General features: G+C 41.9%; 1 protein-coding gene across 1 annotated transcript; it reads left to right on the forward strand.

The window, feature by feature from the left end:
• The first annotated feature begins 3,337 nt into the window (after window positions 1–3,337).
• On the forward strand, window positions 3,338–16,072 carry LOC108034041 (homeotic protein caudal). The gene is made up of 2 exons (XM_017108787.3): window positions 3,338–4,457; window positions 14,861–16,072. The coding sequence occupies exons 1-2, from the start codon at window positions 3,689–3,691 to the stop codon at window positions 15,334–15,336; spliced, it is 1,245 nt and encodes a 414-aa protein (XP_016964276.1). The 5' UTR covers window positions 3,338–3,688; the 3' UTR covers window positions 15,337–16,072.
• Window positions 16,073–16,316: the final 244 nt, after the last annotated feature.

Raw genomic sequence — 16,316 nt, forward strand, 5'->3', positions numbered from 1 at the left:
CATTTTAATTTTAGTCGAAATTAAAAAAAATACGTTAAAAACATTTCTGCGAGTAAAACATGTCATATTTGACTAAATCGATGTACCCTTATCTTTTGGCTTTAAAATAAAACAAAAACTGGCTTAATTGGTTGGATACTTAAAGAAAAAAAAAAAATCTCCAATGATTTGTCATTTTCAGACGGTTTACACTTATAAAAATTTGTTATTAATATCTTGGGAGCGTAAGCTAGTGTTATTAAATATAATAAATAAATCGATTGATGATTAACGCAAAGAAATCCTAAACCTAAAAATGCATACAAATTTTATTACATTTTATAACTAATAGAATTCAAATACATGAGAAGATTATAATAGAATTTAAATACAAATTTTATTTAGTTTAAAACAAAAGAACATACATAAACATACATTTATAATAATTGACGTAATCGTAATTAAGTTTTTTGATACAAACGATTATAACTAAAAAATGAAAGATCATAACAGAAAGCTGTTAATTCATCTCGGACTTGCCTAGAAGGAAGTTGCCATATGTTTACATAGATCACCTCGGGATTAGCCTTTTTGTGTGCCCCTAATGACTTCCAGGTAACACCGTAGACTGTTACATGACTTGCCCGTGCCTGGGCCAACACGAGGCCCAACCTTATAGAACCCATAGGACCTACCCTTCCCCAAGGCCCAGCCCACGCAGTAAATTCCGCCGAATTGTTGACGGTTTGCGAAAAAGAAAAAATCTGGGCTGTGGCTGCCTAATTGTTGTGTGAACTTTATGGGCCCGATCGATGGGCAGGTCAGCCCACCAGCACCACCTCATGGGCCCTATTTGGTGTCCCCGTTCCCGCGCGACCGTTACGATCGCATCCTGGATTTTGGTCTTTTAGGTCGCGTTCGCGTAATCATAAAATCGCCTTTGTCCGCGGGCCCTTTCGATTGTTTTACAACATGTTATGTCTTACGGACATTAAGGGGTTTTTTGTTTGGACACGATCCCGAACCAGTTTCTGGTAGTTCAGCGTTAATAAGTGAGTTTTAAGTACCTCCCTCGCGAGGCCAACTGCCCGGAGGCTTCTGTTCCCCGAGCCCTCTTCAGGGATCTCGGTTGTCCTCCATTGTGTCAGCTGCATTCATTTCTAATTATTTGACGCGACATTTGCAGTTTTACGATCACACCACCGACAGCCATCACGGCAATCAATGAATTTATTTTTTAAAGATCTTCGAAGGATTTCTGGAACTCACTGGGATTACTCAATCGGCGCGAGCTAAGCGCTTCTTGTTAGGGAGTGCAATTGGGATTAGCGAAGTCGTTTGCAGGGATAACAAATAATAGAAAGGGAAACTGAAGTGGACTCATCTTGTAAATATTTTCCAATGCTTTAAAAAATAAAAAATTTGTTAAAATTCGTTCTTTAAGACGGATTAGTAAAATTTGTTGTGGTCACCATATGAAAACAGATTTAGGTGCTTAGAATAATTTAATTTAACATATAAAATTAATTAAATTCGAATTAAAGATATGGTAAATCCGTTTCTTCGTTATGGTACCCTTTATTCTAATGTACATTTTTAAAATATTTATCCATGTTTTGAACAAAGAACATGTTTATTAAATTTCAATTTTTTAGACGGATAAGTAAAATATGTTTTATTCAGCATATAAAAACAGATGTAGATGTTTAAAAGTATTTAAATAATTTACAATCACTAGAATAATAGAGTAAATACCTTTCTTGGTTTTGATACATTTTATTTACATTAAGACTATTAAATAATTTTCTTATTATGATCCCTTACCAAAAGTCCCAACTTATTTATTCAAAAATCAGCGTTTTAAACAATTAAAATTAGCCCAACATCGAACAAACATTTTTAATTAATGTGGTTTAATTAGGGAGTTACTTTTGAAATTATTTATAATATGTTCTTATATTTTCTAAAATAAAATAGCCTGGGGTACCTATCATAATTCAGTTAAAAAGGGCTTAATTTACTTACTTAATTTGTTATATGTATGTGCGCTATAATGCGTTCCAAACAAATTCAAAAATAATTTTATTTAAATTATTATAAAGCTGGGGCTATTTTATCTTAAATTAAATCAAGGAGCGATATAGCTTAATTAGTATATTAAAAAGAAACAATTACTCGTAACTCTTTATTTTGCAAGTTTCATAAATATTCAATAATTAATAAATAAAAATAAATAGGCCGTACTGGAAATGTTTATGGATGTTGGCAAATTTCTAATAAAATGTATTCCAGCTATAAATTAAAATTATTTTACATTTATTATTACTATAAATACATTGATAACCTCGTAGAAATATGTTAATAATCATAATCAGGATCATTATCAAGGTTATTATTTTTTCTATTGTTTCGCAATACGGCTTAAAGTATAATCAGTCGTACGTACTGTTGATTTTGATTAAAAAAGTGTTAAATGATGATGATGATAAGTTATTTTTAATTTCTGTGTGAATATATAGATTTATACCTAATTTTCTAAACCCTCTTAAGTGTTATATAACAGATGGGTATTACATGCAGAACCTTATCAGTGCCAGACTTCTTCCGCTTTCCTTGCGTTCCCGGCTCTAATGATTTAATATCATTGCTTATATGGCAATTACGGCATTAGCTTTACAACTGTAACCATAGTGATACGACTATATCGAGGCGCCCGTATAAACGACGATTGCTTGGCAAACAGCAAGTATCTGGACAATAGAGCTCTTACCAAATGTGTACAAACTGTATACGCTTTATGTGCGGGGAGAATAAAATCCGGAGGGTAAAACATTGATTGTTCTCCAGATAGAGATATATGCATCCCCAGTTGCGATCGTGGAAACATAATTTTACGGCCTCTAATTGCATAATACACGCGCATTTATATCTATGCAATTACTAAATTAGCCAGCGGCAATTGCAATTAAAGTACGTACAAATCGAAAGCGGGCCATAAAGGAAAAGGGGTTTTCTTGGCCAAGGAATTACGACAAGCTGCCTACCTGGCTCAAAGGGGCGTGGCCAGCTGCTTGCCAGCCATCGCAAGGCGGCGAGAAAGAGATGGGGCGTCAGCAGGAAAGAGACGGCAGGTCGGGCACACGAGCCATCTTGGATTTCGAACGTGCAACGGAAATGAGGGTTAAAAAATACCCTCGCAATGGGTGCCTGCGTGGGGCAGAAAGAGACGACCATACGGCGAACCTCTTCGGTGGTTGCTTTTGCTCGAGCCTCTCTACCTGTTTATCTGATTTTCCGTTGCTTTGGGTTTTTTATCAGTCGAGTTTTGCTCTACGCTTCAGTACGTGTTCGACTTGCGTACTGAGTTGACGTCGCCACGCAACGGAGTAGCATTCAAAAACAGTTCCATACCATCTCGAAAACGAGTTACATCGCGTGAGTGAGTGCCTAAAAATAGTGGTTCGAGTATTATCGATACCTCGTATGTGTGTGACTGTGGCGCCCAAGACACATCACCAGCCAAGTGATAGCTGTAAAAATTGACCAAGCAAAATATCCTCTGCCACCCAATTAAAACTCCAGAAAATGTGCAATTAAATCAAATTGTCTGGCAAAGTGGAGAGACAACGAGCTGAGAGAGGGATTATCGCACGAAACAGAACGGATTGAAGGATTATCACCAGCGAAGCGGACCTTGTATAACCTCAAAATGGTTTCGCACTACTACAATACACTGCCCTACACGCAAAAGCACAGTGCCGCCAACTTGGCCTACGCCTCGGCGGCGGGTCAGCCCTGGAACTGGACGCCCAACTACCACCACACGCCGCCGAACCACCAGTTCCTGGGCGATGTGGACTCGTCGCATGCCGCCCATCATGCGGCCGCCGCCCACCAGATGTACTACAACTCCCATCACATGTTCCATTCGGCGGCGGCGGCCGGTGCCGGCGATTGGCACTCACCAGCCTCCAGCACGGCGGACAACTTTGTCCAGAACGTGCCCACGTCGGCGCACCAGCTGATGCAGCAGCACCACCATCACCATGCCCACGCCTCGAGCAGCTCCGCCAGCTCCGGCAGCAGCAGTAGTGGTGCTCCGGGTGCACCGCAGCTCAATGAGACCAACAGCAGCCTCGGCGGCGGCGGAGGCGGCGGTGCTGGTGGAGCCACCGAAGGCGGCCCTGGTTCCGCACCACCCAACCACCAGCAACATATCGCCGAGGGCCTGCCATCGCCACCGATCACGGTTTCCGGCTCGGAGATCTCCAGTCCCGGGGCTCCCACTTCCGCCTCGTCGCCGCACCACCACTTGGGGCACCACCTGAGTGCCGTCGCCGGCAACAACAACAACAGTCCATCCACCCACAACAACAACAATAACAGCGCGGTGAACAACAACAACAGGACATCGCCCTCGAAGCCGCAGTACTACGAGTGGATGAAGAAGCCCGCCTACCCAGCGCAACCACAGCCAGGTGAGTTCCAAAAGATCCAGGAATACATCCTGAAATATGATGTATGGTGGAGGGCTTCGGGGTGCAAAAATGATATAGCAAATTACATATTAGAAACTAGATCAGAGTAACAGTTGAAATGCTTGATAAACCCTTTACCAGATTATAAGAAAATACAAGGAGAACCAGAAATGTCATTTAAAAATTTGACCAGATTTTTTAAAGATCAAATAATACAAAATAATATTAAGTTATAAGGTTATATTTTAAGTCACCATGATTAACTAAATAATTTTTATTCCACTGTACCGTTCATAGGACCTTTGAAGAAATCTTAAAATGTCCCTTCGTTCCTAAAGTTCTACAATTCAAAAGTAATAGGTATAACACTCGTGCAATACCTCTTCCCAATTTTCGTATACCCAACCTCTTAGTCACTCCGATCCGTTTGGTATAACTGATTTTCGGTGTGACCTTCGATTGCTCCTCCCCGGGCTTGGGTTTCTCCCGCATCCGCCTCGTCACATTCCGAATTCGAAGATTTCGTATTCCCCAGCACAGAGCATTGCATTGTCTTCCCGTCCAGCTCGTGCTGTTCGCGCTTTTCCCCAGCCGATCCGTCCATATGGGGCTTTGTAAGAAACCGTTTACCTGCCGCGGTTCCAAGCCCAATGGCCAATTAGCTCATAAAAATCAAATTCTGTCCAAGCTCCAGTTTTATGATATTCAGTTGGGGTCGAGAGATCCCCGGTTCGACGCCTTGATTTATGGGCATGCCCTTACACTAGCCGAACGAGTGTTTGCGTTTGTTTGGCTCTGTCTCGGTCGATTCTATTGACTAATTTTGTATCGTAAATCAATTTAACTATAAAAATTTCTAAACGCTTTGATCAACTTTTTCAAAAACCCTCCAATAGAAACGCCAAACAAAGTAGATGGCGCGAAAGAGAATGAATGAACTGGATAATGGGTATAAGAATTCTGGAGAGATAGAACCGATCTCACAGCAATTAGCATTGTGGGGGGTGTGTGTGGTATTTCGACTTTGGTTTTATATGTACATTTACTTAAACTCGAAATAATATCATTTTAAGGAAAAGTTTTATAGGCGAAGATCAAAGTACTTTGCCAATCTTTTTGGCGCATTTCTTGCAAATTTCTTAGGAGTATTTCGCCGTCTTTTCGTTTTCTCTACCTTGTTCCCACCTACCTTTAAAAAACAAGCAAAAGCAATGCAAATGTCAATGCAGCGAGCTCAAACACAGGAGGGGAATAAACACTCACACATTCGCTCACGATTTATGACCCCGGGGCGCATGTCAAGAGAAAAGAAGACGGCGACGACGATATCGACAATATCGCCGATATCCACATCCATTAAGCCCATAAAATCTGTTGGTATGCAATTAACGTTTATTGCCCTCGCCCGTTGCTGTTGTTGTCGCTTAATCCAGCTGGTCAAGCCGACAAGGCAACTTGAGTTTGTCTTATTTATTATTCAAAAACCCCCTTTTCACCCCTTTGTTTGGGCACATATTTACTTCTGGCGGTTCAGAGAATATGATTTTTGTAGTAAAATATTTTAAACAAGTGTAGCTACCAATTTATTTAAACCTAATAAACAAATATGTTTTAAAGGAATATAAATTTTGACAGTAGCGACAAAAAAAAGATGTTATTTCGACGGCATTGAGAACACCTTCTACTAAGAACGCCTTCTGCAAAGAACACCTTCCGCTAAGAACACCTTCTACAAAGATCGCCTTCTAAAAAGAACACCTTCTAATAAGAACACCTTATATTTTCCCGCATTCACTGTATTACCACTATTAACGTGATGACTAACACTTCGTGATTTTTAATAGATTTATAAAAGTTCCATTTTGTTTGTGGGGCATGTAGCAGGGCACGTCAAAGGGCCACTTCAAGTTTCGGGGTGTGGCAATAAAACGGCAACCACGATTGCCGGTGGATCCAGATGCCTTGTACTTTTGTTTCAATGGCTGGTGGTTCTGGCAGGTTTTGCGATTAGATTAGCGCGGGGGAAATCAAATAAACGCCCGCCCTGTCAATAAGTCCTGGGTTCCCACCCTCCGCTCGCCGCACTATTCCCCAAATGGTTACGAGTTCTATTTTCTGTTGCTTCAATAATGTACCAGTGATATGGAAACGTGGCCACGAAAAAAAGAGTTCTTTCCGTGTTATCTAAAACGTCAAAAGCATTGTTGATAAGCGATTCCGTTGCGTTTGCGACGGGCATATTGATTAAAACAATATAGGGCCATAAACCAATAAAAATTAGTATTACTTCCAATAAAAACTAAATAGCGACATTTACGATCAAATCTATGCAATCATTGTTGGAAGGCAGAAAACCTTACGTTCCGAGTAGAAGGTTGTGCAAAAGAATTCGAAATAGGTGAAATTGATTTTTCGAGGATAGTCCAAAGTATCAATATCAACACCTCCCTCAGCGATCACGTTCCGAATTTGTTCTAAGTAACATGTTTCCTTGTTACTAAACCCCTAATGATTTCACAATCTTATAATTTGCCAACGTATTACTCCAAAAAACCATTATTGCATTCTTCGGCAGCCATAATTTATTATTGTTATAATTTCTGCGAACGAGTGAGTATATCTACGAGCCCAAGGAGTTCTTACCGGGATTGTCTATAGATTTTCAGCATTGCCCGTGTTGAGACATAAAAACTAATGCCACCTGACACATTGAGATTTAATGTGTCAATATGCACAGAAAATTTATATCTAACCACATAAATAATGGAAAAGAGAAAGGGAAAACAATATATGGCAAGGCTGGATTTATATAGACTTTCCGGCCCCATCTGAGCACGTTGTAGTGATCCATCGATATAAAGATAGGATACATTTGTGGTCCGATTTTGGGGCTGGTCTCTCTTCGGCCTGGGCCCCCTAAGATAAGCCATTAAAAATGGCCACTAACTATGGCTCGTTTTCCTTATCAGCACTCTCCATGTTTGCCGATGACATTTACCCTTCCACCCCCGTCCACAGTTTCCACTCTGCCCCTTCCATGTGTCGAAAATGAAGTAAAATTTCGGTTCGGACCGATCTATATGGAGGGTGCGTTTGGCCCGATGATTGACATGATGGGATTAGCATAGAACCGGCTGGAGGGACGCCTCTCTGTTTGTCACGGACTTGTTACCATTGTGTCATTTACTTTGGGCTTAGTTGTCCAAATACATAACAAAATCATGTTTGGGTTTTTCCAGTGCTATTTGTATTGGCTCCGATATTGGTAATAACCACAAAATTCGGTCTTGCTCCAAAGCCCCAGACACACGGGCCATGTCTCCGTGGTATAGGTATATTTGTAGGTCTCCACTTTGTATATGCTGTTCGATTTATTTTGATATACCATTCGAGGTGTATCGAGTTTATATTGGAGGCGCTAGGGATTGCGGGAGCTTAAATTGGGGTTACGAAGAGCTTACTCAATAAAGTGATAAATTAAAATGGTAACTGTTCAAAATGGGGCTACGAAATGTGTCAGCAGAGTATTTACTGGAATTGGCAACCTTTCTCTGTCAGTTTTGAACTATGGTGAGAGTATATTTAATTCTTATATATTAAATATACTTTCATAGACATCGAGAATTTCAGTAAAATAAAAGTATACTTAATAAATAACGAAGATTTCAGGAAGATCTCTACTAAATATTATACTACTATATTAAAGTCGTAGGGCCGTAAAGTATAAAGTTATCCTCCAACTACTCTTACCCATTTGCTTCCCCCAAGAGAATACAGCTCTGTAATTCCAATCGAATCCAGTTTCTCTTCCTTTCAAACTATCTGATACCCAGTCCTGCCCCAAGTTACTTTATCAATGAAAGTAAACAGACCCCTGGCACTGTAAATTATAGCTTTCGCTTCCTGTCCAGCCATAAACCATAATATCATAATGGACGAGAAGTGCCAGGTCAAGCCGTTTCCTGCGTTATACTCGTATGTAGTACATATGGGGGCAACGGGGCGAAAGCCTTTTGTTTGGGGGGACAATTTGGCCCAGCAGCGACAGGAAAATCCGATTGTCAATCAACACGGGTCCGAGCTGAGTTATGACAACAAAAAAGTGTTCGGATGACACCTGCTCGCGTCTCAGGCCAAAGTCAAGCGATCGAATGATTGACTGATTGAAAATCGAAGGGGGAAGCGCGAGTGACGCGCCAGGCGGGCTCTGATTTCATTTCGAGCCGTTTGGCGATTCTTTTTATGAGGTGACAACATTTACGATACGGTGGCGAAAAACGGAAAGAAAGATTTGCTATTCCCCATATACCAGTGCCTATATGGCCGGCGGTGGCCAACGTTAATCGCTTAACAATACAATAAAGTAGCAATAATTATAAAAACTAAATTAAATGCCCCCGCCATCGTATAATGACCCATAACCATGAATGAGCGAGTGAATGAGAATATATATGATCGCCGTATTTGTGATTTTTATGCCCGACTTTGATTAGGATGATTATACGCTTGATGAGCCCGGGGATTACTACTGCCCAGAACGGGCCTGTACTCCCGGGCAGTACATATATTTCCCCGATTTTGTTTGCTCCTGCAACATTTGCTCGGTTTCACCTCGGAGTTCAAACAAATATTGTTGCACGCTGACCCGGACCGTTTGTCGGGCTAACCCACTGAGATAAGGGCGGATCGGTGGGGGATCCCTAGGAAATTTATAGTTCGCCTCCTCGGCCGGAGCCGTAAGAATTTATTGTATATTATTTTGCTTAATAGTTTTATGAAGCGCAATTTGCTTTCAATTATGTGGGGGCCGCGGGCTTTCAAATATTTATAGTATTTTTATGTGGTCAATGGTAGCGGAACAGATTTTAGATGACTTTGATGGGGGTTCTTCATATATTACTCTCGATAAGCTTTGATTTTCTTATCAATTGATGTGACTTTAAAGATGTGTTGATGTCAGTTTCTTATGATCCAGCTAAATCTGTTACTTTTAATTAACTTATAGAAATCTAATCTCATCTAATCTATAACCTTTGTAAATCCCCGTCGTATCGCAGAACTGTGCAGCTCTCCCAACCTAGAGGATCTGAGTGAATTGCTGGACTCAAGCGGTAGGATACCCATTTCTTTCGGTTTATTACTAAGCAAATTACAGTGGACTTTCTTTTTTCTTGACTCTAATGCGATTTCTGTGTTTTTCGTTTTGATGCATGCAATTATCTTGGGATGGGGCATAAAGATCCCCCTCCTCAAAATCATATAGCCATAAATTTTATTGCATGCTTCGTCGTCGTCGAGGCGAATAATTAACGTACATTTGAAAATAATTTTTTGTGGCCTAAAGAAAAATACCCCTTCTTCTTTGATTCTCTCCCCGTTTTCAGTTTTTTCTGTATTTTTCCCTGCATTTTTCTATTGCCTGACTCGGAGTATTTATGGCTTTAATGGCGTCTCATTCGGGCCATAAGCAGGCCGCGTTTTTTCTCTGTTGGATGGCTGCCATTTTTTCTGGCCGTATTAGCCTCTCGCTCTTCTGCACCTCCATCTCGCTTGCTCTACCTCTTTTCCCTGTTCGAGCCATAAATAAAACGAGCTCTGAGTCAGACTTGGAATTAAAAAGTCGGAGGGTCTTGGAGCCATCGCTGCCATTGGCGTGCCACGAGGTTGCGTGCCGCACACTCCTCTATATGTGGCCAGCACATACATCTGAACACGTACGAGCGGCATTCGTTTGTTGCACGCGATCTGATAATATTATTATTTTTCCTCCCAACTGCGGGCATTTTATAGGGCTGCGTGCCAGGGTGATCAAGGGAGGAGGTGGCGGAGACCACTCCCATTTCCTTCTCAAAGAAGAACCCACATTTGCATACGTCTGCATGCCATATAAAGTGTTTGCATGTCGCATGTTTCATGTTGATGGTGGCCATTTTGAGTTTGCTTTTCTTGTACGAGCTTAATTTTATGTGTGTGGATATTTATGATCCATTCTATAGGCCAACTACAGTTCTTTGGCCATAATATCAAGCAATTTACCAAATTACATAATCTCTTAGATACTAATAGAGAGTTCATTGGTGATTTTCCCTTTTTAAAAGTTAACCCAACCATTATATAATACCATAAATGCAACACAACTTGGCTGGAAGTTACGGCCTGCTTAATTTGCAATACCCAAAAACGGAAACCTCTGCGCAAACCCTTTACCACCCCATCTTCCCCCAAGGACCGGATACCCTTAGAGTAGGCTCTAGCCCGGAAAAGGAAGAAAAGGAAAATAAACGTCAAATCGAATCAAATGATTTTATGATGTAATTTGAGCTAATATTTACGATATAAGAGCAGCTAAAGCAGCAGCAAAATGCCAAATAAATGTTATTGTTATATTGTCGCTTGGGTGGTGAGAGACAAACAGACGTATATAAGCCCCCGCCCAGACTCCGCATTTATGATGCTGGAAAGCGGAAAGGAAAATGCCAAAACAAGAGCAGTGCAAAAAAAGAAATGGCAGCAAGGAAAAACCCAAATATTCCGCCAAACTCTTTAAGTCGGGCGAAAACTGGCGAAACTTCCAGCTGAAGGAGGGGGGTGCAAAAAGTCAAGTGCTGAGGTTTGTGTGTCCAGGTCCCGGGGGTGCCATTGGTGAAATTGCTCTTTCCGCTGCCTTGCGAGGACTTCCTGGCGCTGCGAGCTTTAATCTTCAACCGCAACCGCAAAAACGTTTAAACTCGGGCCGAGCTAACTTATGGAAGTCAGGTAATAAATGTCTCCCAGTAGGTTTCCACGGCTTGGCCAGGAGACAACGAACCGAAAGGAAGATGTCACAGGGGCTGCTGAGCACTCAGTGACAAATTAACGCCCAGCGGGGTGGCGAAAAAACCACCACGCCTGGTGCTAAGCCATAGCATCCGAAGGCCCTCCGCCAGTGACCGTGGCTAACCGCAACAGCAACATTAGTTACCCAACTGTATCCCAAAGTGTAACCGAAACCGCCCTTGTCCTTGGCCACTGATTTTTCCCCGGGGGGCGGACCACATAATTGCCCGGCAATCAACAGCTGTTCTAATAGGGAGAAGCCCAGACTAGACTACACCTCAACCTGATATGATTTATGGCCCAAACGGTCTTTGCTCATGCTCCACTTCTGTTGAGTTTGATATTATGGAATCGCTTTCCGCTGTTTAAACACTTTTCTTTGGCGGCATTTGAAGTTGTGATGGGATTGTGGCTGTTTAGCCAGGAGTTATTCAATGCACTGAGAGATCCAGGGGGTACCAGGCCAATAAATTATTAGAAGAGTATATTTTATAGGGAAGTAGTATTTCGCACAGTGCTCAGAGGGCCCATCAACTCCTCTGCAGAACCCCTGCATATACGCACTCGATGAGTGAAGAACAACCATTAAAGCTTATCTGGACAAATGTTCAACGATTCACCCGCGGGCTTCAAACTCCACAGTTCGTAGCTCCATCGGTATTGATACAGACCTCAACTGGGATTAGACGGTGCGTATGGCCTACGCAGCCCTTAGAACTTGCCGACGGGCCAAGCCAACTAACTAATCTATCATTACGGGTGGAGGGAGATCTTGCAGAGCAAACAAGAACGCCAGTCCGTGGCATTAAGAGCTCAAAATCAAACTTTCAGGGGAATATATCGAGTTAGGAACCCCTTTCGATATAAATTACAGTGCGTTCACTCACGAGGCGATGGGACCCAGTGACAAAGTCATAAAAAATGTCACACCTTGACGCACAAATTTTGTTTAATTGCCCATAAAATACGCTGAAGCCGAGCGTTGTATATTACAGATGAATATCCCCAGATATATATCAGGCAGATTTTCAAGCGCAATTATTTGCCGAAATGACGGGCTCTTTCTTCGCCTGGTATCCGCTGTTTTTTGCCATTCATTCACAATCTTATCTCCCCGGGCAAGAGGAAAGCGGAGATCTGGCCGGGATCTTAGGGGCCCAGACAACGCAGCATTAGCATTAGGCTCAAGTTGATCCACACTCACGGCGTTGTCTTCCCCCGTTTATTAACGCAATAAAACACTCAGTCCGGCCGGGATAGTAACTTTATAGTTGTGCATATAGTACGTGTACGATTTATTAGATTATGGCCGTGAAGGTCAGCGGAGCTAGGCACCCGTGAACTACCCACCACCCACCACCCACTACCCACCGCCCTCCGCAGCGTGTGCTCCGGCTTGTCCCTAATTCCGTGCGGATTTCTCGTGTTTGTGCTCCGGTTTCAGGTGTGAGGAATTGGAGCCTCCAAGTGGTAACCAGATAAAGCCCAGTGGTGTGGGCTTGTGACTCTTAGATGGAGATAAGGCCGCATGTGGTGCAGCCTCTTCGAGGTGGTTCGGTGCTTTTCTGATCCGCAGATGGTGGAAACGGGGTCGGAGAAGTACTTTCTGACCTATAAGACTGACGATTTTAAGAAACAATTTTAATGACATTTTAACTTCATAAATAAAATAGCTTTTAGACGAACCAACTATATATGTATATAAGAATATACAATATCACCAATTTGCTGTATCTTACCATTATCGTTCCTTCTTATCAACCACTTCTAAATGTATCATCATCTTTAGAACATACTATTTCACTAATTTGGTGTATTTTTCCATTACCACTCCTTCTTATCAACCACTTCTTAATGTAACTTCACCTACACCTTTTATAATATCTTCATCTTACTCATAGTTTACCGCACATTGCGAAATCCTACGAAAATATGTTTTATTTTCTACAATTTACTCAGTAAATCCCCAAAGCTGATTATATTGTTGTTTTAATTTAGTTCTTTGTTATTTGAGCACTTCCCCAAATCCGTCAAGTCTGTCTAAACAAGTTATGTTCCTGTGTGTGTTGGATTGCTCTGGGATCCACATTTTATCAGTAGATTGGAGGCCCAAGAACACACGCGCAAGAGGATTTTCCCAACAAGAGCACTAGAAATGGCAAGGCAGACTGAAAATTTTAGATTTATAATGGAAGCGAAAAAACTAGATTATGACCGTGTGCCCAACAGGGCTTTAACATTATTCTTTTGCGGAGTTCTCCACTAAGCGATTGCCACATTAGACTAAGCAAACGAGGAGCCAGAGCGACAGCCATAAATTCACGTCTAAATAAAGTGTAAAGAATAAATAAAAGAGTGCGGGAGATAAGAGGCCCGAAGTAACGATTTAATGGGGTCTACGGTTCCAGTAATTTTGATGCGGTTCTTCTTGAAAACCATTCTCAAACTCAGATATATATTCAGAATTTTTCAAAAATTAAGAAGAACTGATAGGATGATATGCCACCTTTATGTTAAAACTTAAATTTTCCATCCAATTTATAACTAACCCGACTAGAAGCATACACCACGCTTATTATATCATTACCATGGCCATATATTATGTATCGTAGCGCATCCTGAGTTCTTTAACACCTACTCTTTGCACTCTGCTCTCCACTCTCCACTCTCCCTTCTCTCTATCTGTGTCTCTGGCTGTTACCGTTGAACTTTATCATCTGTGAAAATATTTGTTTGTTTGCCTATTTGCTCAATTTTAATTGTGAGAACACTACGGTATCGTTGTACATAAAAAATTAGAGCAAATCCTCGGGCCGAAATGCTGTTTGCTTATAAAATGTTTTCCGCTGGTGTGGGTGTGTTTATCACGTAGCCACACTGTGCCACGATCCCGTGGCCTTTTTCATGCCTTTGGAGATGATGAGCTATCCTACCTTCTCCGGGGTCTTCTCTCGCCCGTGTGCTTGTGGTTCTGTCATTTATTTGAATTTTGATTGACTAATTGCGCAGCTCAGCGCCATATAGCCCACTTCTGCGATCATACAAAGTCGTCGGCTCTTTGAGACTGGTTTCTTCATGTTTACCGCTTCGACTTGGGGTTGCTCCTCCAATCTTGACGGACTTCTATGGCTATCATAATTTAAATATTGTCATCTGCTATGACGAGATGAGCTGTTTCGGAGAAACATGTTTGTCCACCTGACGCCAGTCACTCCAGGCGGCTGACACCCACTTCAGGCCGGGAATCAGGTGGCCCGCAAATTGCAAACTTGGTCAACAGTCACGGCCCTCTGACGACAAATATTGCACATGATCTTTATAGATCCTAACTTTTTTCAAGTATACTTAGATTTCAAATTAATGCGTTTCTAAGATTGTAAGTCAAGTTTTGAAAAAACCTTAAATAAATATTACATTTTTCAAACTTTTTTTGGAATGCAAATACAAATTTAAATGGAATGTAATGAGTTTACTTGTTTTGGAATGGTTATTGATATTACGTTTTAAATCTATGCATGATTTTTTTTGGTTTCCCAAGCTTTTTCAACTTTTCTAACTGAACTTTATCTTTTCTATTTCTTCCGTAGGCAAGACCCGAACCAAGGACAAGTACCGAGTGGTCTACACCGACTTCCAGCGCCTGGAACTGGAGAAGGAGTACTGCACGTCCCGCTACATCACCATCCGGCGGAAGAGCGAGTTGGCCCAGACGCTGTCCCTGTCGGAGCGTCAGGTGAAGATCTGGTTCCAGAACCGCCGTGCCAAGGAGCGCAAGCAGAACAAGAAGGGCAGCGATCCGAATGTGATGGGTGTGCAGCATGCGGACTATAGCCAACTTTTGGACGCCAAGGCGAAACTGGAGCCGGGCCTGCACTTGACCCACTCGCTGGCCCACACGATGAACCCGATGGCGGCGATGAACATACCCGCGATGCGGCTGCATCCGCACCTGGCGGCCCACAGTCACTCGTTGGCGGCGGCGGCGGCGCATTCACACCAGCTGCAACAGCAGCACAGTGCGCAAATGTCAGCTGCGGCGGCAGTGGGAACGCTCTCGATGTGACACGATCATTCCTGCTATGCGAACGGTGGCATCAACAACAGCAGCGAGAATAACGGTTACATGGAGCAGCAGCCGCCGCTGTTGGGGGAGAGCGAGAGGGGCCTAGGAGGAGCAGGAGGCCAGTGCGATGGCTCCTATGGTGCTCCCGCTCTCGCCTTGGACTTGGCTTAACCCTTAGGTCGCGCAGTCAGACTGTTTCGACCGAACCAACGAGAAATGAAGCACCCAATCAAATGGAGGAGGACCTGGCGGGCGTTGCACCTTGAATATTGCACGTTGTTAATTTTTGTGATTGTATATTCCTGGTTTTCGCACACGTCAACGTCAATGTCCTCTCAGCTACACAAGTCCCATATTTCTTGTATTATGTTTGTTTTTTGTTCAACGTATGTAATTTAAAGTAAATGCTTAGCTCGTAAGTTGTAGTCCCTAAGTTGCCCAGGAAAAACAAAAACAATTCAAACCAGCCGTCCCAGCCGTTAAAAGTTTACAATTATTCGCAGCAACTTAACATAATGTTAGTACAAGCAATTAATTTTAGAGCGCAATTCGATGATTCAGCCCGTGTAAATATCCACATAACAAAAGAGTTTTAACGTTTATTACTTTTATATATCGTAATAACAATTAGCCATAGTTTAATCTAGCTGTACTAAATGTGAAATGTAAAGCATTTTTCGAGCACAAAAGCAAAATTACCTTATAAATAAATAATTTTAACATATTCATCCACTAATTCCCTTAGTTCAATTTTGGCGGCAATTAATTTATAGCTTGTGAATTGAATGTATGTGTGTATATGTATGTGCTTAGCTATTTAAATAAAATATGAACAATAAAATACAACAATTGAAGGGTACCTTTCATTTATCACTGGGGGGTTAACAAGGGTTAACGTTCACAGCTACGCTCCACCTACCAAAAGCAGCAACAACAACGAACGCAGCAAAACGTCAATCAATTAATCGGCTCTCCTCTTT

The sequence above is a fragment of the Drosophila biarmipes genome, chromosome 2L, assembly GCF_025231255.1.
Source record: "Drosophila biarmipes strain raj3 chromosome 2L, RU_DBia_V1.1, whole genome shotgun sequence".
NCBI lineage: Eukaryota > Metazoa > Arthropoda > Insecta > Diptera > Drosophilidae > Drosophila > Drosophila biarmipes.